We start from the raw sequence: 24,456 nt of genomic DNA, 5'->3' as shown, positions 1-24,456 counted from the left end.
ATGGGTCTGCCTGGGCGTTAAGATCATCTGGAGAGGCATTTCTCTAGGTCCCACGACCTTAAATGGTGCATTTGGGTGAGGACTAGGGGAGAGGGCTTGTTCTCGGTGGCTGCTCCCAGACTCTGGAACTCCCTCCCACTGGAGGCTAGCTTGGCTAACCTCTTGTCTCTCCTTCCGCAAGCAGTTAAAAGACCTTTCTTTTCAGGCAAGCTTTTACCTCAACACCTGACCTCTTAATACTAGAAACCAGCCCTTTCCGCGCAAGGTTCCTTTCTTCTCTCTACTCACCTGGGTTACTCTGTCACCATCTGTATGCCAAAAACAAACAAACAAAAAAAAAAACACACACACACAACTGGGAAAAATAAACGGGAATTATGCAGAAAACAAGGTGTGTGTGTGTGAAGGGGAAGCCCTACTCAGCAATTGTGCAACCAGCTTCGTTAGAACAACTCCGCAAAATAAAATTCCGGTTTATTGTTGGACAATGTTGTTTTCACACATACATCAAACAGGCCAAAACAAAAGAAAAGAAAAAGAAGAAAAATTAACAGCAACTTCATAGACCAAAAAAGAAAAAAAAGGGAAAAAAAAGAAAGAAAAACCCTTTTATCTTTGGCCTTGCCATTTTCATACAAACCAACTACTTTATGGTACAGCTAAAGTACATACACAAAAGAGTTACTGGAATGCTCAGAATAAAGATTGGACTTTTTTTGCATTTTTGAATTTTTTTTTTTACAAGGTCATTTTTTTCTTCTCCTTTTGAGATAATGGGCTTGGACATGGTCACACCACAAGTCAAGAAAAATTGTGTCTGTTTTTGTTTTGTTTTGTAGGAACAGAGGAAAGAAAAAAAACACCTGCACTTCAAAGCCCCCCCTCCCCTTTTGGTCAATCAAGAGATCGCGTTTAAAAATGACCGACCTCGTCCCATTATGTACAAAAATATAAAATGTAAATAAAAAATACAAACAAATTCTCCTTTAAAGTTACTTTTAAGAAAGCAAGCTGGGCCTTGAAGCTTTTCTGAGAGGGAAGGAAAGGGGAGGGGGGGGGAAACTGTGTCATCTTCCCCCTTGCCCTCAACCCTAAATGTGGCCACTGGCAAGAGGGAGGGGAGGTGGGATATTTATTTTTTTTATTTCGTTCTAAGTTGGACAAACATCAGCAGCACCCCGGCTTTAAAGGGCTCTCCCCCCACCGCTCTACTTGAGAAAGTGACCACAATAAGAAGGGGGGACGGTGGGCAGGAGGGGGGGCGCGCGGGCGGACCTATTTTGCAACAGGAAGATTTCAAAGGTGAAGTTGGTCACGCTGGACTTTAAAAATTTTTTGTTTTCCTCTTTTATGCTTAAAAAAAAGGTGTGTGTGTGTTTTTTAATTATTTAAATTGCTCTGCTTTCCCCTAATCGTCTTCCTCGGTTTTCTGCTTTTTGGGATCAACGTCGTCATCCTGCAGAAGGAAAAGAAAAAAGCAAACAAATGTTGGCCAATAAATAAAGAGTTTGCGGAAGACACCAGCCTCTCGTAGACAAGGAAATTCCCACAAACAGAGGCCTGACATCCCCTAAACTTAGCCCCGTGCGAGCTCCTCTCAGTCTTACATCTTTGCTCACTGTGAATCATAAGGACCCCTGTATCCACGGGTTCAGTATCTGCTGATTCACTTATCTACAGTCTGAAAATATTTTAACACAGAAATATACAGTATTATTGCTAATCATGAAGTCAATAAAACTGCTCACTAGAGGGAGTCAAGAGACCATGGTATGTTTTCACAATGATAAGAGCATTCGCTATAATCTGCATTTTCCGGCATCTGCTGGGGGTGGTGGCTTGGAAACCATCCCATTTGTATAAAAAAATTTGACTGAAAAACCAATACTTTGTGCGCTCAAGAGAGGCATCCAAGCAAGTACTGAACTTTGAAGACTTCCTTGCTGAGGGAAGCAGGCAGCTCTAGTGAAACCCCCAAAATCCTCGTTTTATGGGGGATCCACTGAATGGAACAGGGTGTGTTAGAACAATCTTTGTTCCCATCGCACAGATCTGACGGTTCCAACTGAAGTTGAGACCATCAACGGAGAATTTAGCCCTTGCGAGTACAACTTCCAGCCCAGCAAGCTAACAGAGCCACTGGGAACAATGGGAAATGTCGTGTTCTTTTGTCCTGACCAGTTTTTCTTCTGGAACTTTGGCAGGAGCCCTGCCTTGGTGGGAAAGACCTTACGGGCTCATCCTGTCCTAATTAAACCCTCAATAGCAAAAAAAAAAAAGAGAGACTTAATGAGGGATTTCTCTTACGAGACATTCTGAGAGCTGATTTGAGGTTGCAACCCAGGAACCATCCGATTCCTCATCCCACCCTCCTTAGAGAAACTATGCACAACCTCCCCCCCTATAGCCAAGGACAGGGTCCCCCCCCCCCAAGCATTCTCATTGCATCGAACGGCCATCCTCTGCAGCCAAGCATTGCAAAGGGAACCATCAACCCTAATAACCCATTTTTATTGTGCTATCTTTTCAAGGAAGCCCGGCCGCTGCAGCAGCAGAACAGCAGGCAGGAAACCTACAAACAGGCTTGATTTTTCCACTCTTAAAACCACGAAGATCTGTTTTCACTCGTACACTTATAGGAAAATGCATTTCGCTTTCCACCTTCGGCATCCCCCCCCTTTGTGTAATGTCAGAGTGAGTCACCCCCTTCTTAAAACGGATGGCTCTTCAAACAGGTCTTGAAACAAGGAAGCACAAGATATAAATAGGACGGGGGATGCCTATGGTCGCCCCCCCTCTCTCTATGCAACATCCAACATTCCCAAGAAGCAATGGGAAGGGGGACCTTGATTTGGAGACTGGGCGCCCGGCTTACCTCATCGTCCTCGGCTGCCCGCTTGCCTGTGGGGCCCTCCGGTTCCTCGTCTTCATCGCCATCCTCTTCTTCGCCTGCAAAGGAGAAGACCCGAATCAGGAAGAAAAAATAAACCCAGAACAATTCATAAAGGACCCCTACCGTGAACACCACCATCTTGGGCCTGAATGAACAGGACGATGATCCAGGTGTTGGATCAAGCCCGTTGCCCACAATGGCTGGGGGGGGGGGGAAACGGGACCCTCCTGCAGGGGTGAGGCAATGAGGACGCGAGGAATCAAGAACAGTGGAACCCCCCCCCCGGGTCAAGCACTTTCTTGGCCTGGCCTACCTCGCTGGACTGTTGGTTGGGGGAACGAACTACAGAAGGGAGAAACATGACCCAGACACGTACTGGAGGAAAGGGAGCACTCGTCTGTGGGCAAACAATACCCAGCACACACAGAGAGAAAGCCCCTTCTGGACACCTAAAGCCCCCCCCCCCCCCGGAAACTGGGTTTTGGTTTATTGCCTCCCAAAATTCTGATCATGCAAATGCCTTCTTGTCGGTCCAAAAGGCTCCCGGAGGCACAGAAAGGATGCTTAGCTCTCGCTCCCTTGGTTTCCCTCTTCACAACAGCATCCCTAACCACGGACTGCTCCTTCCCCCTAACTCCGGCGTATACCATCAATACGCATAAGGGGCTGCATGTCTGGAGAGGCTCCTGCTGGGCTTGGCTCACTTTGAAAGGGAACGCACGCCCCTCTGAACAGTCCAGAACGGGGGCGCACTAAGGGACACGGCATCTGGCTTTATTTATTTTAACAAGCTAGGCAAGAGCTGGGCTAGGAAGCCTTTGAGCTAAGCCTTTCTTCGAGCCAACGCGGCTTCAGTTATCTCTAGGTGTGGGATGAATAAAAGGTACAAAACCCATCATGTGGAATTCCATGTGTACCAAGGGCATTGGGGGGCCGCGCGGGGCACGATTTTGGAAAGACTACAACTCTTCAGGCCCATCTGCCCTCCCCCATGAGCACAGCTATACAGAGACCCAGAAACTCTTACGAACGAACTTAGGGAGCCAGATGAAGCGTAAGATGCGAGGATCGTTGGGACAAGCGCTTTCTGGGACGGCAGAATCCACAAGGCGCACAAGACGTGGCGAGGACGTGGCGGGTCGCCTGGGTACCCGCTGGCTGCCCGCTCCTCTGCCAACCTCAGATTACTTCTGTGCCCATTCGTCACCGTTAAGCCCATCTTTAATGAGGCAAGAGGGAGCCAGTTCTGATTCATTAGTTCTAACTCAGAACGCTTCCTAATTATCCTGCGTTGGGAAGCATCGATTCTGCCAACGCGCCCTGTCCTTTACAACCAAGGAAGGCGCAGAGAAAAGAACGGGGCCTGCGCAGGAGCTGACCTAGATAAGAGGTGAGCAGGGCCAGGCGATCAGGAGCGGCTCAGCCCGGCCGTACGGAGACTCTCCAAAGCCCTTTAAGAAATACCACCGGGGCCAGAAGCAGGTGGCGGTGTTGCTGCTTAAGCTCTTTTGGTTTAAGTGGCCAAGCCCGCTTGAACTCTCCACGTTTAGGTCAGTAATCTGGTTTAACTGTTGCCACAAGTAGTGTGGAGTGCAAAAAGGGAGGGGAAGTAGAAAGATTAGGGTCACCTGCACCTAACACACACCTCCCCCCCAAACGTCCCTCCTGGACTGGATTACTTCTGCCAGGTGGCTCTCCACTTCTGTTTCCCCCTCTGGGTTTTATCCTGCACACCATCTTAACAGGAGGGAGGAGAGATTCAAGGAGGGCTGAGAGAAACCACGGTGCGGCAGACACACTTTTTAGCTCTTGGAAGTCCATCAAGAGTCAATGAAGGGGACCTTAACCCTTGTTTGCAAGAAGAGGCGGACGTTTCTGCCCGCTTGACATATTTTCCCACGAGACTACCAAGAGAAACCCGTGTCTTTTTTTCCCCAAAAGAAACCCCTTACAAAGCCGGAAGATGCGTGCCCATGTGAGCGCGTGGGTCAGTTCTGCAAAACGCTCACCTTTGTGATGCTGATGAAAGCACCAGGGAGGGAAAATAATAATCTCTAAAGCCTCCCAGCGGCTGGACAGCAGCGTCTTTACTCCCGCTTCCTTTCCAGGCTGCTTTCCCCAATCGCCAGAATGTTCCTGCCACATCCCAGCGTGATGCTGACATCACCTCTCATCGCCATGGTTTCCCAAGAGATGTGCTCTCCCCCCCTCCTCCATCACCATGGTTTCTCGGCAACACTCCCTGTCCCTGGTACCAAACACGGCGTTATGCAAAACAGCCCTGAATGCCACTGGAAAGTCTTTGGTTCCCCCCAGCCTTCCCTGTTTTACCACGGCTGGCACCGGTTTCCCCCTAGAAAGGAGCTGGCATACGGCTGTTGGGACAGATCTTTGTGCTCCCCCCTTCTGAAGGCGAGGACCACCCGCCAGATGTCTCCGGAGACATCATCACGGGTAGAAGACAGAGGGTGATTTTGAGAAAAGGAAGGCGAGGCTAATTCCAGGTGGATTTTATGGAGGAGAAAGAAAAGGCAAGCAGAGAAAACACCTGAAAAGGTGGAGGAACAGAGCAATTCCGCCCTGCTTCGCAGAAACCTAACAGTGGCACAATCAAGGAAGCGCATGCCAAGAAAAGAAAGATAAAGCGGTGGAAGATGATGAAAAGATCCTGGCGGGAGAATATTAGCAACTGTTTTCTTGGTACTGTATTCAAGGGAATCAGGAATCACAGCCCAAAGGTGAGACTCTTTTAAGAGCACACCGGCCCCCCCGGGCATCTCCAAATGGGTGGGTTTCTAAGGAACCTGACGCAGCGGTCTCTGTATGCAGGGACAGCCCACAACATGGCGGATGCTCCATCCTGCCCTATGTGTTTCCTGGTCACGGTATTATGGAGCGTTCGATGAAAATGCTACACTAGCTGCCCTGCAGAACAGTTTAAATGCCACATGAAAAAAATGTATAGATACCTGGTTTTCACCTACACACTCATGCGCCAAGCGGCTTCCTTCATATTTAACCGCAATGGGGCGGGTAAAAAGAGGCCCAAGGGTTTGTCCCCGACTCCTCGGCACCAGAACAGAATAAGGTTCGTGTGCCTGCACCAACTGTCAAGATGCCCAAAAGTCCTGAAAAGGAATGGCAGTAATCAAGGGCTGAACGGCTTTGCCCGCACTTAAACAGACACTGCATTCCATACCCAGACAACCGGGTGGTGAGCATGGGCTGTGGTGGCGGCCGGAAAATTATACCGTCTATCCTTTCTCTCCCCAGCTGTTTCCGACGGTGGAAGGCGACTTCCCAACCAGGTCAAATCCAGCTGCAACCCCAAGCTCTTGGATCCGGTTTCCCCAAAGGAAAACCACCCCATCCAAAGCAAAGAGCCAGGGATCACTTGCTTGAAACCCCACCCCACCCCACCCCGTGTGTCTTGCTCAACTCGGAATGGACCCGCGAGAGGGAGGCCGGGCAAAGAGGGGAGCCGAGCGGGGTTGCAGAGGACGTCACAACGGTCTTTAAAAAACGCAACGAGGACGGCGCCATCGAAGGTCACCTTCTTCCTCGTCCTCCTCCTCGTCGCCAACTTCTTCCTCTTCTTCGTCTACCTCGTTCTCCGCTTCCTGCTCGCCGTTTTCCTCGTTCTCCTTGTTGGAAATGAAAACACACTTAAAAACACTGTCCCGTGAACACCTCTCGGGAGACACAGGCTCACGGAGAGGAACCACTTCTTAATACTTTTTTTTTTGGGGGGGGGGGGGGAAGGAACCTAGTGTGACGGAATACACCACTGATTTTGAAGTTGTGTGTTCCCCACCGCCTGAGTTACAGGCCTGTGGGAACGTCCAAGACCCGCACTACAGGCTTGGTGAATGACTAAATAAAAACTGCAAAAGAATACCTCAAAGGCAGTGTTAATTCCAGTAAATTATTTACCAGGAATCTTATGTCTATAAACTTATAGTTACTGTTTTTCAACTACTGGCATTTGCATGACCCGCCAAGCCATCCAGTTATGGTTGCTGGCTCAAAAAGTTGCAGAGAGTGTCTGTCGAGTAAGACCCCCCCCCCACTCTCCTTGGGATCACGATCCACTGATTAACATCTGCTGCTTGAAAATAATAAATTAAAAAATTCCAGAAATATGGATTTCTATGTATTCCATGCTGTATTTACCAGAACTGGCCACTTGAGGGAGCCAGAGACTAAGCAATGTATAGTAATAGGGACTTCTGCCGTTTTTTGCATGGCGGAAGAAACCAGCAGACCGGGTTGTTGTCTAGTCTGCTCATAAACAAAACAAAATAAAATAAAATAAATAATAAAAAAGGAAACCTCCCCCCCCCATTTCCCTTCCACCAGATTTTCATTCACCATCCTATTTTCTGTGCCAAGAGGACTTTCAATGTAGGACAGACAGACAGGAAAAACAAAACACAAACATTACACTTTCTCATGCATGTAATACATGAAAGAGCCACCAACATAGATAGTTCTGGTGCACTTAATCTCATCTGTTTATATGTTGGTGGCTCTACCGAATCCAAACTCCAAGCAGCTCCAAATTGGCTAGACTACAATCTCCATGCTAACAGGGGATTGAGGGGAAACGCAGTTCAACACAACTGGGAGGGGAGAGCTTAAGAGAGGAATACAACATCCACAAACCAGTTGCATGTCAATTCAGCAGTTAAGGGCATTATTTCCGGAGAGATACCTACAGCGTTGCCGTTGGCGGGCGCATCTCTGCCGTTTTCTGTCTCTTCAACAACTTCCTTCTTCTCTTTCAAGTCCTTAAAAGGGACAAAAATAAACCAGAGTGAGTCACCAGGATCCCAGCCTCCAAGAGAGAGCGCGTCGTTTCTCTTGGGAAGCTGGGAACCTTTCCCTACCCTGCTCAGGAAAAGCGGGTGGAAAAAAACCACTAACCCGAGAACATTTACAGCCGCGGCGGCAGAAGTTCGAGAAAACTGTAGGAATAAACTTCTCCCTTTCCCGCCCACGTGCGGAACGGAACAGCCCGAACGCTGAAGATGAACTAGCTGGCGTAAGCATTTCCGCACCTCCCTCTCCAACCAGCGAAGAATTATGTTGTTTAGAACATCTGGCTTTGGAACAAACATACTTTGGAACCCCTCCGGATCTTCTGCAGTGGAAAAGCCAGCCTGCAATACTTTTCCCTCTGCGCTCCGGCTCCCTTCTCACAGGGGACCAAGTTTTCAATGTATTTACTAGACGGCAGGACTTCCGTCTGGGGCACAGAAGATCTCCAACCACTCTCGACACACACCAGATACGATGCCGTTTCCCTCTTCATGTTTCCCTCTTTGGTGAAAGGGTCGAGCGGAGGCCTCGGCTGACTTAAAACACATATCCACTGACCAGACGCTTTAAAAAAAGCCACAAAAGGCACGCACCCATTTTGAGCTTAGCCAGACATTCGTCCCTTTGGCCTGTCCGTGGAAAAAAAGAAATAACTCAGCAAACCTCCAGCTCAAAGCCAACCACGGTTCTACAGAGCAAAGAAAAAAAAAAGCAAAGTGTTCTGCTTATATACCGCCCCATAGTGCTTCAAGCACTCTCTGGGCGGTTTACAAGTTAATTATGCAGGCTACACATAATTAACATAAAGAGCTGACCTCCGTGAGCCTCCTTGGTGACCGGGACCCCTTCTTCTAAGCTTTCCGTGGCCAAAGACCGGCCGCCTCCTAGCACAACAGCCTCTTAACAGCCGCAGCAGGGCAAACCCTGGGCTTGTGTTTCAAGCCACCCTCTGACCAGCCGCCATGTAGTCCCTTTCATTCCCCGCCGAGCTTGGCATGAAAAAGGCAACAGCCACAGCCCTGTTGTGTTGCAGCCCCAACATCAAGAGGGATGTTCCCCTCTCCCCAGCATGCTCTTCTTACTTTGGATTAAGCGAGCATCCAGATTATTCGGCCAGCGTCGTTGTCGTAGGTCCGGCACAAGAGCGAGCCGGTTATAAGCCTCTCAAGGCAGCAAAGGCTTCTGGGTAAACCGGGAATGGATTAGCAAAACCTCTGACGACATAACGCGGTCCAGAAAACACCTCCTCGGTGCCTCTCGCCAGCACGGTCAATATACCCTGTTGCTCTAACTAAACTTCAGCCCATCAAAACATCTCATTTTGGGTTGTTGTTGCTTTTTTTTTTAAATGCTAGTATCATTGCCAGCTCTGCGGACCAGAACATCCCCCCTCTTTTTCAATCTCTCTGTGTACCCTCAATTTTTGACTTCCAGGTAACACAACCGGAAAAACAGGTATCAACAACAACAACAAAACAGCTCAGTGTTTTACCAACAGAAATGCCGATTTTGTTTAAACATCTCTCCCCATTTCCCTTTATAATAAAGGTGCGCCTCGTGGCGCAGTGGTTAAAACGCTGTACTGCAGCTAAAACTGTGCTCACGACCTGGGGTTCAAATCCCAGGTAGCCGGCTCAAGGTTGAGTCAGCCTTCCATCCTTCCGAGGTCGGTAAAATGAGTACCCAGCTTGCTGGGGGGGGGGGGGGGGGCAATGTGTAGCCTGTATAATTTTAAAAATTGTAAACCGCCCAGAGAGTGCTTGTAGCACTATGGGGCGGTATATAAGTCCAATAAATAAATAAATAAACAAACAGATGAGAACCCAGGGGTTTTTTCCCCCACCTCCCCAAGAACCCATCCATCCACCACAACCCCTCAAGATCAGACTGGGTAAACCAAGTTTTAACCAGAAACCCTAACTCTTTAAAAGACCTTGATGAAGGAGCCTTCATAATTAGGGGCCTAATGTTTGCCTAAAATCAGACACAGAATGGTAAACACCCTCAAAAACTACATGAGAGAAAAACCCACAAGTGTACGGTATGTCTGTTCTAACATACAGTGTATCAGCCAAAAAAAAAAGTCTGGAGCGTTCATAGGCTCTGCTCGAGAGAATTAATGGTTGTGTAGTCAGTTCCAATGCAAATAAATAAAATAAAATAAAATAAAAAAGCACTCGGCAGAGTAAATGTAAGCAACAGGAGTTTACAAGAATCCCAGCTGCTCACTCAAAAGTTGGGGGTTAAAATGGTCCATTTAAGGCCACAGCGCGTTTCTTCGCCTTTAACAAACTGCACTGCATTTGCAACTGAGCTAATGGAAAAAAAAAATCTCTCCCTAATTGGAGGCTTTCCCAGCTGCAGCACAACCTGAGACACACACACACACACACACCCTGCAAATACCCTTTCATTATCCACACATTTGAAAATGTCCTCATCAAGACACCTTTCCCTTTTTTTCCCCAATACAGCCTCCCACCGACAGGGGGCGCCACAGCCAAACGCTCACCCTGGCCAGTCTCCTCCCCCTCTTTCCCCCCACGCGCCCTGCACCGTTTCAAACCCGCGCGCCACGGCTGGCGCCCCTCCGATTGGCCCGCGGGCCCTGAAGTCCCAAGGCACGACGGTAGGTGTAGTCCTCGGCCCTCCCCCTCAACGGGAAGCGGGACTGTGGGCGAAACTACGATTCCCAAGAGGCCCCGCGCGGGCGGGCCGGCGGGCGGGGAGACCGCGCGCAGGCCAGGCTGGAGCCCAGCGCGCGGCACGTGGGGGGGGGGAAGACGCTCCGGCTTCGCGGCTGTTTACCGCGGCGGCAGGCGGGCAGGCAGGCGGGGGCGGCGCTGGAGAGGGAGGGAGGGAGAGAGGGAGCCGCCGCCCGCCCGGCTGGGCTGGGCGATCAATCTGCCGCTTTCTACCCTCGGGGCATTTTAATGCCCTGGTGCCGCAGAAGGGAGAAAACAGGTCAAAGCCCGCCCTGCAAGGGAGGGGGTCCCCCCCCGGGGGGGGTCCTAGAGGTGCAAATAAATTAATGCACGCGCGTGTGCACACACACACACGCACCGGCCGGCTCTTCCAGACGGGGGTGGGCACGCGTGCATGAATCAACGCGAGAGGGCTCACATATAAACACGACGGGGGGGGGAGGGCTGCGTGTGGATGGCGAGACCAGGTTCTCCCCCCAACCTGCTCCAAAAAAAACCCCGCCTTTGGGGGGAGGTGTCCCCATATTTGCAAATTTCCAGAACCTAAACGCTCGCCTCCACCTCTTGACCCCACGGGTTGCAACCTGCCCCATCCGTGACCCCCCCTTCCCCGCGCGCCTCGCCAAGGAGGGGGTCCCCCGCAGCGCCCGCCCCTCCAATCCCCGCGGTTGCAGCCGGGTCGCTTCCCCGGCGAGGGCAGAAGGCAGCCTTCCCTTCCCTTCCCTTCCCACGGGGAGGCCCGGGGTCTCAACCTCTTCCGCCGCCGCCGTCCCTTCCCCGGGAGAGAGAGTGGGTGGGTGGGTGGGGGCTCCTCGGCCGCTTTCCCTGCCCCTCGATCCGCCGGGGAGGCCAGCGGCGTGACCTTGGCGCACCTCGGTCTGGCCGGGCGCCCTTCGAGGCTCGGGGGGGGGGGGAGAGAAAGGCCATCCCCCGCCGGCGCCCCCCCGAAGAACGGCCCGGGCGGAAAACACCCCCGGATGGGGAGGGGGCGGGGGGACACTTTGCCGTGCCGCCTATGACTGCCGGGGGGGGGAGAGCTTCTCCTTGCCCCCCCCCGACGCCGCCATCGGACCCGCGGGGCCCCCTCCGAGACGCCGGTGCGCCAGCCGCCCGCTTTGCCACAATGTCTCCGGCGAGGGTTACATTGTAGCCGCGATCAAAGGACGAGCGGCGGCGAAGGGGGGGGGGGTCCTTCCTACGGGCAGCCGCGATCCGGGCGGGGGAAAACCAGCAAGTTTCCCGGTTCGCCTCCTCAACCCGCCCACCCGGACGCGTGGGTTCCCCCGAGGAGCCCCGCTTCCCTCCTCCGAGGCCAAGCGCCTCCCCCCCCTTCGAGGTTCCTCTTTGGGGGAGACGGAGAAAAAAAGAGGGGGCGAAAAGGGGTCACCCTGGTCCGCGAGTTCGACTTCGGGGGGGGGGGGGGGTCGGCGGAAGGCGGGGAGTTTTGTTCCCCCCCCTGCAAAAACACCCAGTCCTCGGGGATCCGAAGGACTTTTAATACGAATTAAAAGCTCCACGAAAGCCGTCCCGGGGGGGGGGAAGAGGAAGGGTCTTTCTTGACTCGCCTCCCGCGAAGAGCACGGCGGCCGGGCGAGCGATTGGGGGGGGTAAAAAGCAGGTCGTCAAGATGGGGAAACTCTCCCGGGAGCAAGAAGTGGGGGGGGGGGCGCAGGAGGCAGCTCGCCGCGCGCTCCCTTCCCAGCCCCCCCTCACCCATTGAAACAAAGAAACCCCACGGGGACGGCCGTCGACGTTTGTTCCGGATTCGACCGCTCCCCATCAAAGGGAAGTCTCGCCTTCCCCCCCACGAGCTCCTTGCAGACCCCCTCCCGCCGCCCCCCTTTTTTATCTCCTCCTCCCCCCTCCCTCCCTCCACCGCTTCCGAGATCTGATCACCGCCACCCGGGGGTCGTAAAGTTATTTCCGCGCAATTAGGAAAAAACAAATTAAAGAACTTCGGGAGGGGGGGAGCGAGCGGGAGGGAGGGAGGGAGGCAGGCTCTCCGCTGGCACTTAAGCACGTCGGAAGAGCTCACAAAGGAACCCGGGGCGGGAGAAGGAAGGAGCCCAAGCACACCGCCGCCCGGCTCTTCTCCCCTTCGGGCGCCCGGGGGCAGCCGGCCAAGGAGGCGCAACCTCGACGGCGCCCGCCTGGACGCCGGTCCTTCCCGGCAGGACTGCCTCCTTGCCCTTCTCCTCCCCTCCGGGATCTGGGGAGCCAGAAGCGAGTCGACCGGCAAGCAGCCCTCGGAAGCTTCAGGCGCCTGTCAAACCCGCGCATCCCGCCTTGCATAGACGAGTCCCCCTCATCGTGCCCGGGGGTGACGCCGCCGACGTCGGAAAACCGACGGCAAAGAAAAAAGAGGGTGGCCAGGGAGGGGGGAAGTCACTGTGTTGCCTCTTCCCCCCCCTCCAATTTGTCCGCCCCCTCGGGGTTGGGGGGAAAAACACACGTCGGGGGGCAAGGAGGACGCCGAAAAAGCCCGGGAATGCTCGGCAAAAGCCGGACGCGCCGCGAACAAAGGAAGGAGGAAAGCCGGAGACACGCACGCTGTTGGCTCGGAAGCGGAGTCCCGCATGTGTATACACACACAGAGAGACACGCGCACGGACACACACAGAAGCTGCCCGGGGAAGGGGAGGCGACGTACCTTGGTGGAGATCTCGGAGCTGGTGTCGACGGCGGTGTCCGACATGGCGGGCGGGCGGGCAGGCGAGAGCGCGGAGCTGGGACGCTCGAGAACTCGGGTGGTCCTTTTCTCCCCCCCGGGAAGCACGGTCCAGATCCGCCGGGAGCAAGGAGCGAGCGCGAGGGGGCCGGCCGGCAGGAGAATCGAGCCCACCCAACAATCGAAAGAGGAAAAGAAGATGATGGGAGAGGGAAAAAAAATAAAGGAGCACCGGAGCCCCCCAAGCGCCCTTGCCGCGCCGCGCCGAGGAAAAAGTCACAGCAAGAGAGGCAGCGAGCGAGAGCGAGAGAACAATGCAAAGATGGCTTTGCACCGAGCCAGTGGGGGGCTCACGCGGCGCCGCGGCCGCTCATATAGACCGAGGGGGGCGGCGCGCGCCCTCCCCCTGCTCGCCTCCGATTGGGCGGCCCGGGCAAAAGCGGGCGCGCCGATTGGCCCGGGCGCAAACAATGGGCAAGGCTCCTTCCAGCGGCGGCGGCGGCACGGGGGCTGCGCTCCCTCCCTCCCTCCCTCCCAGCCGGGCTCTCTCTCATCACCCGGGCGAGGAGTTGGTGCCTGGCCTTCGCCGTGCAAGAAATAAATAAAGAAAGGGTTAGGAAGGGGAGGGGAGGGGGGGTGTTTCTTTTTTTTTCTTTCCTTTTTTTTTTTTTGCAAACTAGACAGGCACGGGAGCGCGCTCGGGGCGCGCTCTCTTTCTCCTCCGCGCGGGCAAGCGCTGCAAAAGCGGGCGCGCGCGGGGAGCAAAAAAATTTTTTTTTAAAACAAGGGGGGGCTCCCCCTGCGCCCTCGAGAGCCGCCTCTTCTTCTTCCTTAGAGGAGGAGGGGGGTTTTTGCACCGTGCAAAAGCGCATGAGCGTGAATGTTTGTGTGGCTGCGTGTGTGTTTGTGTGGATATTGGAGGAGGGCTCGTAAAAAAGGCGGCACTTGGGCAAAAAGACTCGGAGCCCAGCCGAAAGGCATCGAGCGAGGACGGGGGGGGGGGGGGAGAAGAGAGAGACGAGAGGAAAAAGACCGAGTTCCGACGTGTTTCTGAGCCCTCGAGAGCGACTCGGGAGTTGCAAAGCAGGCGCCTCCAACCCGTGTGCACGCCGCTTGAGCCGAAACGGTTCCTAACTCCCTTCTTTCCTCTCCCCCCCCCCCTTCCTGGCTCTCCGGCTCAACCTGCCCGAACCTGCTTTTAAGGGAGGCCGTCCCGCAACGACTTCGCGGATCGCTCCCCCCCCACCTTGGGAAAGGTGCAAAAGCCGCCGAGGGGGGGGGGGACGCGCGCAGTCCCCGCGTCGCAAAACGGGGCGCCCGCCCCGCAGACACGAGGAAACGGGGGCGGCGAACAAAGTGAGCGGGGAGGCATTTGCGCGCCTCTCTCTCTCTTTCTCTTCCCACGCACCCCGATTCCCGCGTAAACCCGCCCCGCCGCCCACATTGGGGTGCTTTCCCACGAAGGAAACGCGAAGACGCCTTGAAGCGCACGTGGGAACGGCCCCTTTTCCCTTGTCGGGGTTTGACGGGCGGGCGGTTGGATGCCAGCCAACCCCGCTGCCCTTCTTCCCTCCTCCCGCCACCCTGTCGCCCCCTTTTTTTTTTGCTCCCAGCGACACGTGTCTCGCTTGTACACGCATCCTTTTGCGGGAACCTCAAAAAAAAAAAAAAACCGAGGGAGCGGGAAAAGAAAGACGAACCGAGGGGGCGGGCTCGCGAGCTGGAAAAAAAAAGGAGAGCTTCGGTTTCCCTCTCCCATTTTCAGCGCAAGAAAACCGGGAAATTCGAGCAGGGTTTCTCGCCAACTCGTCCTTTATTCTCCCCCCCCCCCAAAAAAATATCCTGCGATTGCACTTAAGAGAGCAAAGTGCGTGGCCGTCGATGCACGGGGTTGCCCACCCGAGCCCCCCTGGACTCCCGCGCCCCGAAAGAAGATCCCTTAGGGAAATCGCCAAGCCCGGTTGTTTTGATTTTTTTTTTTTGCAAGCGACGCGAATATTCTATTTATTTCCTATTTTCATTGCAATCGGTGCGCCCCTCCCCAGGACCTCTTTCCCCCCCCATGTGCATATATCCAAGCGACTTCGATGAAAGCAATTCCCCCCGTTTGCAAAAAGGCTTAAGGCAAAGGAAAAACACGAGCTTTCCTGTAAAAAAAGCAAAACACCCAGATTTTAAACTTGACTTTGGTTTTAAGGAATCAACAAATACCCCCCCCCCCTGTTTGCAATCTTGAACTGTTTCCAACATGCCCCGCACTTTGCATTGGAGGGCAGGGGCAGTAAATGGGAGTCTGCCCCCCCCCGCAATCCCATCCCCGCGGGTATCGGGGGGGGCAAAAAGGGACCGTGCTTATTGCCCCCCCCCGGTCCGTGCCGGGAATAGCCGACAGAAGCGACAAGGGCAGGCGAGGCGAGCGGGCTCTGCCACACTCAAGATGGCGCCTGAGACCTTGGACGAGGACATGGCTCGGTTTCCCCACGCACCCGGGCCCCCAAACCGACCAGAACCAACCCACTCCGTTTCTCCGTACCCTTAAACATCCATCCCCGGCGCTTCGGATTCGGAGCGAGGCTCCAGAAGGGGCGAAGGGCGTCCTCCGACGCGTGGGGGCCTTTTTGCCACACTCAACATGGCCGCCGGGCCCGGGCCGATTTTCGGCACGGAAGGCGGGATATGGAAGCCCGACGACGATCATTGGCCAGAGGAGGCGAGCGAACACAAGGTTGACGCTTTGCGGCGCTTTATTGGACGAGGCTTGTGCCTATCGTGATTAAGGCGCTTAGGAAAACCGGGACCCGAAATCGGTGGAATGGACTTGAGACCTCGCCTCCTTGCTCCGAAATAAAAGGGAAGGGAAGATTCTGGTCTATTTTTTTTTAAGGACTTGGGCGGCCGCTTGCAAGAGGGTTGCTTTGCCTTAGCCTTCATTGCCCACCAGTTGTTTGCAAAGGGGGAGTTTCTGGATCCTGAACGCGATTTGGACTTTTCTTCTCCCCCCCCCCGCTTCCCTCTAGGTTTATTCTGCAATTAAAAAAAAAACTACATATGTTTTACGGAATCTCCCTCCCAGTTTTGTTCTCTTCCATTTGCAAATATATATATATATATATATTCCATTTGCAAATATGTACACACTCCAAAGCCGGCTTATATACAGTATTTGCCATTCTCTTCCTTTTGCATACATATATTTTCTTACATTTTATTCTGAATTCCCGCCGCCCACCGTACACTTGCAGCGTCTTACGCCTCGGAATCCGCATGCGAACGGATCCGGTGATCCGGCGTGCGTTTGCATTGAGCAAACCTGGGTTCAAAACTTGCGGGCAGCCACAGACTGCGCAGTCTTTGGAGCGCTTTTTTCCCCCCAGCCTCCCTGAAGGCGAGCTTTCTGCAAGGTGGCTTTGAAGACACCAGGAAAAAAAAAAGGAAATAACGCCCTGAATTTAAGGCAATGGCGGGGCGAGCCGTCGATGTCATTCATTTCAACCCGAAAGGCTGTACAGGAGTTCGTGTGAATCCGTAGCCGTCCAAAGTTTTAAGGGAGCGAATATTTCCAGCGAGGGAAACATGATGCTAAAAGCATAAAATCTACCCATTTCATGGAAAAGGGGGGGGGAGGATTTGCCTCTAAAAATTACACACTTTACAGGCATTTTGTCCACTTCTGGTTCCTGGACAGGTGTAAACCACTACCTCGCAGGGTTGTTGTGAAGATGAAAAATTAAGAGGCCCCTGCACACGGTCTAGAACTTTTTGGAGGATGATCAGGATGCCAACATTACAAACGTGTGCGAACATGCGCTGGCCCTGTTCTGCCCCGCTCCGTTTGACCAAGGGATGGAGCGTTTAAAGCCTTAAATAACCACAAATAAAATAATATTTTATTTACAGTATTTCTGCATCTGTCCTTCTCCTGTTCATGCAAACGTGTTTCAGTTCCTGTATTTTCTGGGACCGGGGTGCTTCCTTCTTTTCCAATCTTGAACTTTTAAAAACCACTGGATGCTGTTTGTCAGTGGGTCGCATTGCCACCTTTCCAAAGGGCTTTTATCCTGTGCTATTATTTGCAGCTTCATGCAGCAATTCTCACAAGCCATGGTGGTGGTGTTTTTCTGAGCCACGGAGATGGAGTGGCTGTTAAGGGCACCCTGTGTTATTGTTGCCTGCCCCCAAGTCCGCTTATTGGGGGGGGGTCTCCCAAAATGCTCAGCTCTTGTAAACTCAAGGCTGTGGTTTCCATGATCAAGTCAATGCATCTCGTATTGGGTCTTCCTCTTCTCCTGCTGCCGTCCACCTTTTTCAGCCTGATGGTCTTTTCCAGAGAATCCTGGCTTCTCATGAGGTGCCCAAAGGAGGACAGCCTCCGTTTCATCATTTTGGCCTCCAGAGAAAGTTCAGGGCTTGATTTGGTCTAGGACCCACTTGTTCAGCACCACATTTCCAACAAGCTGTTTTTTTTTCCCCTGCCAGCTTTCTTTACTGGCCAACCTTCACACCCATATATAATGATCAAGTATACAAGGGTGTGGATGATCTTGGCCTTCGTCCGGATGATCTTTTATAATGTCTTCATGGCTGCCCTTCCAAGTCTCAGTCCTCTTCTGATTTCTTGGCTGAACTCTTTGGGTGGATGAGTGAATCCAGGTATGCAAAAGCTTGGCTAGATAGCTCAGTGGTTCAGGTATCTGGCTGCGAAGCCAGAAGTTGGGAATTTGATACCCAGCTGTGCCTCCTGGAAGAAAGAGCCAGCCTGGGTGGCCTTGGGCAAGCTGCACAGTCCCGAGATGCCCCCTAGAGAAAACGAAGAGTAAAGCACTTCAGAGTATTCTCCGCCAGGAAAGTCCTGCAATGGGCCAACGTAAGCCAGAACTGATCTGACAGTATAGTATGATTATTATTACATACAAACTTCTTAACAATTTTAGTTTCTTCATGGTCAACATTAACCTTGTGTGCATACCTAGTGTAGTGTAGTGTGAATAGAGAGACAGACTAGGATTCTGGAGAACAGGGTTTGAATCCCCGCTCATCCATGGAAACTGATTGAGGGTATGGAACTGGTAAAACCACTCCTTAAATAGCTCACCTACTTTGAATGTCTCATTACAGTTGGCATAAGCCCATTTTGACATGACAGCAAAGGTCCATTTTTCTGTAGCCATGATTTTTTGTCATTTTAATGTTCAACTGGAGTCCTGCTTGGGCACTTTCTTCTTTAATTTTCATTAGAAGCCATTTCAAGTTGTTGCTGCTTTCTGCCAGGACTATGGTGTTACCTGCATATCTCAAATTATTGATGTTTCTTCCTTGAATGTTCAATCCTCCTTCATCTAAGTCTAGTTCAGCTTTCTGTATAATATATTATGCATACAGATTAAACAGATAGGGAGATAAAATGCACCATTATCTGACATCTTTTCCTTTTTTTATTTTTTATTTCTATTTTTTATTTTATTTTTCTCTTATAATGGTAGGGTAAGGTAAGGGGCAGCTGGGATAAGGGTATCCTTGGAGTGTGTGGATTTGAACGGGCCCATTACAAATCAATATTTTTCATAGTACAGTGGTGCCTCGCATAGCGAGGTTAATCCGTTCCGGATTAACCTTCGCTATGGCGAAACATCGCTGTACGGAACGTAAAAGCCCGTTGGAACGCATTAAACTTAGTTCAATACGTTCCAATAGGCTGCAAAACTCACCGTTCAGCGAGGTTGCTCCATTGCGGCAGCCATTTTCGCGCCCTCGGTAAGCGAGGGGAGGGCGCGAAAACGCTGCGCGCGGCCATTTCGGGGCTTCCAGCGGCCATTTTGGAGCCGCTGAACAGCTGATCCACAGCATCGCTTTGCGAAGATCGGTAAGCGAAATGCTTACCGATCTTCGCAAAGCGATTTTTGCCCATAGGGTCCAGCGGTATGCGATCGCATTTGCGATCGCTAAAACCTAATCGCTATGCAATTTTGTCGTTCTGCGGTGCGCTCGTTAAGCGAGGCACCACTGTAATTCTATACATTCTCTTCTAGAAATAGTTCCACATATCATAAAGTAATATAGACAGTGCACAAGAGGGAAAAATCAAGTTCAGACAGATATATTGTTATTCGAATTATTGATTATGTAGCTGATAGTCTTTATCCATTATTTATTCTGTCTCTTCTGCAGCCATACAGATAACTATGTATCAGTCCACTATTCCATCTACCTTGTAACCATGTACTGTATATAATTGCGATCAAATTTTCCGATGGCCTTTTTTCTTTTTTGCATCTAGCCAATCTGACAGTATGTCCATTTCTGCTGTTTCAAGTATTTTATATATCACTTCATCTATTTGTGGTGTTCTAGGTTGCTTCCAGTGTTTTGCAAAAAATATTCTTGCTGCTGTTATAATATGAACAGTTAGATATGATTTTTCAGAGTCTAGTATATCTGGCAAGATATTTAATAGGAATAGTTCTGGTACCATCGGTATTGGAGTTTCTAATATCTCCTGTAGCATCTGATTCACTTTACTCCCGTATCTTTGGGTATCTTTGCACATCCACCACATGTGATAAAATGTTCCTTCTTCCTGTTTACATTTCCAACATATATTTGAAATCTGAGTGCTTATTTTAGCCAGAGTTGTGGGGGTTGTGTACCATCTGTAGAACATTTTGGATATATTCTCTTTAAATACAACAGATTTAGTTAATTTTATATTTGTTTTCCCAATTTGTTCCCATTGGTCCAGTTCAATATTATGTCCTACATTCTGTGCCCATTGATCATCTGACATCTTTTCCTAAAGGAAACCATACTCTCTGTCTCTTTCTCTCCAGATTCTATCCTAATAATTGCTTATCCACAACACGTGGATGTGGTGGCACTGCGGGTTAAACTGCAGAAGCCTCTGTGCTGCAAGGTCAGAAGACCAGCAGTCGTAAGATCGAATCCCTGTGACAGAGTGAGCCCCCCCCCCCGTCGCTTGTTCCAGCTCCTGCCAACCTAGCAGTTCGAAAGCATGCAAAAATGCGAGTAGATAAGTAGATACCACCATAGTGGGAAGGTAATGGCATTCCGTGTCTAGTCGCCCTGGCCACATGACCACGGAAACTGTCTTTGGACAAACGCTGGCTCTAAGGCTTGGAAATGGGGATGAGCACCATGCCCTAGGGTCGGACACGATTGGACTAAATGTCAAGGGGAACATTTATGTATCCATGATACAGGTTGCATATTCCAGAGAGAATGTAGTAACCGAAGAAGCATTAAATAACATTGAGTGTCTGCCCGTCTTGGAAGAGCTGGACAGTGAACCAACCCTAGCAGAAATAACTGCGGCCTTGGATTCCGTCGCCCCCGGCAAGGCACCTGGAAGGGACAACATCCCTGTTGAAGTGCTGAAATGCGGTAAGAAGATCATCACCACCGAACTGTATGAAATCTTTTGCCTCTGCTGGAGGGAAGGTGGAGTACCACAGGACATGAAGGATGCAAACATCATCACATTGTACAAGAACAAAGGAGACAGGGGCGACTGCAATAACTACCGTGGCATCTCTCTTCTTAGCGTTGTAGGGAAGCTGCTTGCCCGTGTGGTGCTGAAGAGGCTCCAGATGCTTGCAGACAGAGTCTATCCAGAATCACAGTGTGGATTTCGAGCTAATAGATCCACCACTGACATGGTATTCTCCCTCCGACAGTTGCAGGAGAAATGCAGGGAACAACAACAGCCACTCTTAGTGGCCTTCATAGACCTTACAAAAGCATTTGACTTGGTTAGCAGGGATGGCCTTTTTAAAATACTTCCCAAGATTGGATGCCCACCTCGTCTCCTTAACATCATCAGATCCTTCCATGAGGGAATGAAAGGCACTGTAGTTTTTGACGGCTCAACATCAGATCCCTTTGACATCCGAAGTGGAGTGAAACAGGGCTGTGTCCTCGCACCAACCCTTTTTGGGATCTTTTTTGCTGTCATGCTGAGGCATGCCTTTGGAACTGCAACAGAAGGTGTCTATCTCCGGACTAGATCAGACGGAAAGCTCTTTAATCTTTCCAGATTGAGAGCAAAGACCAAAGTCCAACTGAAATGCATGCGGGACTTCCTCTTTGCAGATGATGCAGCCATTGTTGCTCACTCTGCTGAAGACCTGCAACAACTCATGAATCGTTTCAGTAAGGCCTGTCAGGACTTTGGACTAACAATCAGCCTGAAGAAAACACAAGTCATGGGCCAGGGCATGGACTCACCTCCTTCTATTACCATCTCCACACAAGAATTGGAGGTTGTTCATGACTTTGTGTACCTTGGCTCAACCATCTCTGACACCCTCTCCCTGGATGTCGAGCTGGATAAACGCATTGGGAAAGCAGCTACCATGTTCTCTAGACTCACAAAGAGAGTATGGCTCAATAGGAAGCTGACGACACATACCAAGATCCAGGTCTATAGAGCCTGTGTCCTGAGCACACTCCTGTACTGCAGTGAGTCCTGGACCCTTTGTGCACGTCAGGAGAGGAAGCTGAACACCTTCCATATGCGTTGCCTCCGACGGATTTTTGGCATCACCTGGCAGGACAAAGTTCCAAACAGAGTAGTCCTAGAACGAGCTGGAATATTCAGCATGCACACATTACTGAAACAGCGACGTCTACGTTGGCTTGGGCACGTAGTGAGAATGGCTGATGGTCGGATTCCAAAGGATCTCCTGTATGGAGAATTAGTGCAGGGAAATCGCCCCAGAGGGAGACCACAGCTGCGATACAAGGATATCTGCAAGCGGGATCTGAAGGCCTTAGGAATAGACCTCAACATATGGGAAACCCTGACATCTGACCGTTCAGCCTGGAGGCAGGCAGTGCTTCACGGCCTCTCCCAATTTGAAGAGACCCTTGTCCAGCAGGCCAAGGCAAAGAGGAAGTCACAAAAGCAGCAAAACCAGGGAGCTGGACAGGGGACAGATTGGATTTGTCTCCAGTGTGGAAGAGATTGCCACTCTCGAATTGGCCTCTTCAGCCACACCAGACACTGTTCCAAGTCCTCCATACAGAGCACGACACCATAGTCTTTCGAGACTGAAGGATGCCTAACTAACTAACTGATGCACACCTATACAGACTAGTTGCAAAGTTGTCATTATAATCCTTTTCTGTACCCTCTATGCTTCCAATGTGTTAAATTTTTGTGTTTCATTCTGGATCCAGAAGCCTTGAGTTTTCTCGTAAACTGCAAGACTGAGTGAGGTTCCCTCTCCTGCTTTCATTAAATGCATTTGCAAGAACGGAAAGAGTTTGCTTTTGTTTTGGCCAGCCTCACTATGTGAATAAAAAGACTCTTAAGAAGTATCTTAAGTGGCTTTTAGGGTGCATTGCAAGAACAGACATTGCATTGACAAAGGTTCCCTTCCTATGAGATAGCGTATAGGTCCCTCCTTCTAACACACACCCTCATATTCAAATGCAAAAGTACAGTATAAGATGCTATTTGAATAACAGGCTATTTTGCAACAGAACACAAAACTCTCCAGACACTTTATATTTTGATATGTGCTTCTTTTAAAATATTGACAGTAATAAAGGGGAGGGGGAGGGGAAGTGTGTTAGGCCTCAGTCCATTAGATACTGTACTCCCGACTAGTGTGGACCAGTTAAACCAGCTACAAAATGGGAAGTCAACACTTATGTAAATCCCACTAATTCAATGAGTCTCCTTTAACTGAGACTAGCAAAAAAAAAATCACGTGGAAGCTGATCCTCAGATTATACAGTACAGACTAACAATTTTATTTTTGTTACGTGCCACCTAATTGCTTCCCACCTTCGACAACCTTATGAAAGAGTGACCAGAAATTCAACAGCCCTGCTCAGTTCCTAGAGACTCACCACAAGGGTTACTTTTAATCTACAGTATCTGTTATTTGGTCTTCTTTTTTTCTTATTGCTTCCAACCGTTCCCAGCACGATTGTCTTTTCCAATGAGTCTTGTCTTCTTAGAAAGTGAACTAAATGAAGATAGCTTTAATTTGGTCCTTTTCGCTTCTAGGGAGAGTTCCACCATGATTTGATCTGGAACCCACTTACTTGTCTTTCTAGCAGTCCATGGCATACGCAAAGTTCTCCTCCAACACCACATTTAAAATGATTTTCCCCCCATCAGCTTTTTTCCTGCCTTGCTTTTACATCTGTATAGAGAGGAACCGAGGATATAATTGTGTAGAACAGTCGTTCCCAGCCTTGGGTCTCCAGATGTTCTTGGACTAAAACTCCCAGACGCCTTCACCTCTAGTTGTGCAGGCCATGGTTTCTTGGAGTTCTAGTCCAAGAACATCTGGGGACCCACTGATGTCCTATGTGACCTTCACCTTGGTTTTCAGTGACGTGTTGTGTGTTTAGTCGTTTAGTCGTGTCCGACTCTTCGTGACCCCATGGACCAGAGCACGCCAGGCCCTCCTGTCTTCATTTCAGTGACACATCCTTACATTTGGGAATCTTCTCCAGTTCCGTCGTAGCTGCCCTTCCAAGTCTCAGCCTTTTGATTTTAACTGGCATACAATGAAGTGGGCTGCAGTCCATTAAATCGCCTACCAAGTGAAGACCCATGGATTGTCAACTCCCAAGAAGACACACGGACTCAACATCAGCAGAACAGGGCTGCGACCACTAGGTAATATTATTTTGACTTTAATCTGACCCCCATTGGCTAAACCTAGTGAGTTTACCAAATTATCACCCCTATTTTTAGATGGAGGGTTTGAGTTTTCTGTGTCATCTTCTGTTTCTTGGCTTGTGTATTGAATGATGATTTTTTTTAGGTGTGGTCTATGAAGTTATCACATACTCTTGCAGGTACACCGTGTTGGTCTTTAGACCCTTTGCTGGTTTTAAAGTATGAATAGCAGCATTGCTTTCACTTATATGTACATACTGTCATTTTCTCATTCTGTATGTTCCACCAGTAGAAGGGTGGAATGTTCAAAGCAGTGGTTTTATGACCATTTACCGTTCCTAGCAAGTCTGCATTCTTTGCAGTAGAAAGAAAAGTATTTTGTTGTCTACAGTTGCCGGTAATGTCATAAAACAAACGAGAACTCATGCATTCTCGGTTCATGTAGCGCAAGACCCCGCACTTGCTGAGAATATATCTATGGGTATGCCCCGTACTGTTCTATAGGACAACCTCATGCTCTCCGGGTGTGTTGCTATTTCTCTTTTTCTCTAAGCCCGGGTGGGTAACTTTCCATTTGACACTAGATTCCAACTCATTGGCTCCAGCCAGCATCACCGATGGTCATGGATGATGGAAGCTGTAGTATACAACATCTGGAAAGTCACAGGTTCCCAACCCCTGCTCTAATGAACTGGATGGGTCCTCCCATTTTGTC

General features: G+C 50.7%; 1 protein-coding gene across 3 annotated transcripts; it reads right to left on the bottom strand.

The window, feature by feature from the left end:
- Positions 1 to 457: 457 nt before the first annotated feature.
- On the bottom strand, positions 458 to 13,430 carry PTMA (prothymosin alpha). Of its 3 annotated transcripts, XR_013543241.1 has the most exons (6): positions 13,070 to 13,430; positions 7,612 to 7,683; positions 6,447 to 6,537; positions 5,863 to 6,021; positions 2,876 to 2,949; positions 1,132 to 1,456 (listed from the first exon to the last, which is right to left on the bottom strand). XR_013543241.1 is itself a non-coding variant. In XM_072996324.2 (5 exons), the coding sequence occupies exons 1-5, from the start codon at positions 13,112 to 13,114 to the stop codon at positions 1,409 to 1,411; spliced, it is 330 nt and encodes a 109-aa protein (XP_072852425.1). In that variant the 5' UTR covers positions 13,115 to 13,256; the 3' UTR covers positions 458 to 1,408. The 3 variants fall into 3 exon arrangements, 2 of the variants coding, with proteins under 2 accessions (XP_072852425.1, XP_072852426.1); XM_072996324.2 differs by lacking the exon at positions 5,863 to 6,021 and having other exon boundaries at positions 458 to 1,456; positions 13,070 to 13,256; XM_072996325.2 differs by lacking the exon at positions 5,863 to 6,021 and having other exon boundaries at positions 458 to 1,456; positions 6,447 to 6,534; positions 13,070 to 13,256.
- Positions 13,431 to 24,456: the final 11,026 nt, after the last annotated feature.

Source organism: Pogona vitticeps, chromosome 3 (genome assembly GCF_051106095.1).
Source record: "Pogona vitticeps strain Pit_001003342236 chromosome 3, PviZW2.1, whole genome shotgun sequence".
NCBI lineage: Eukaryota > Metazoa > Chordata > Lepidosauria > Squamata > Agamidae > Pogona > Pogona vitticeps.
Note: the sequence above shows the minus strand (reverse complement) of the source record. Positions and strands in the feature narration are given on the sequence as shown.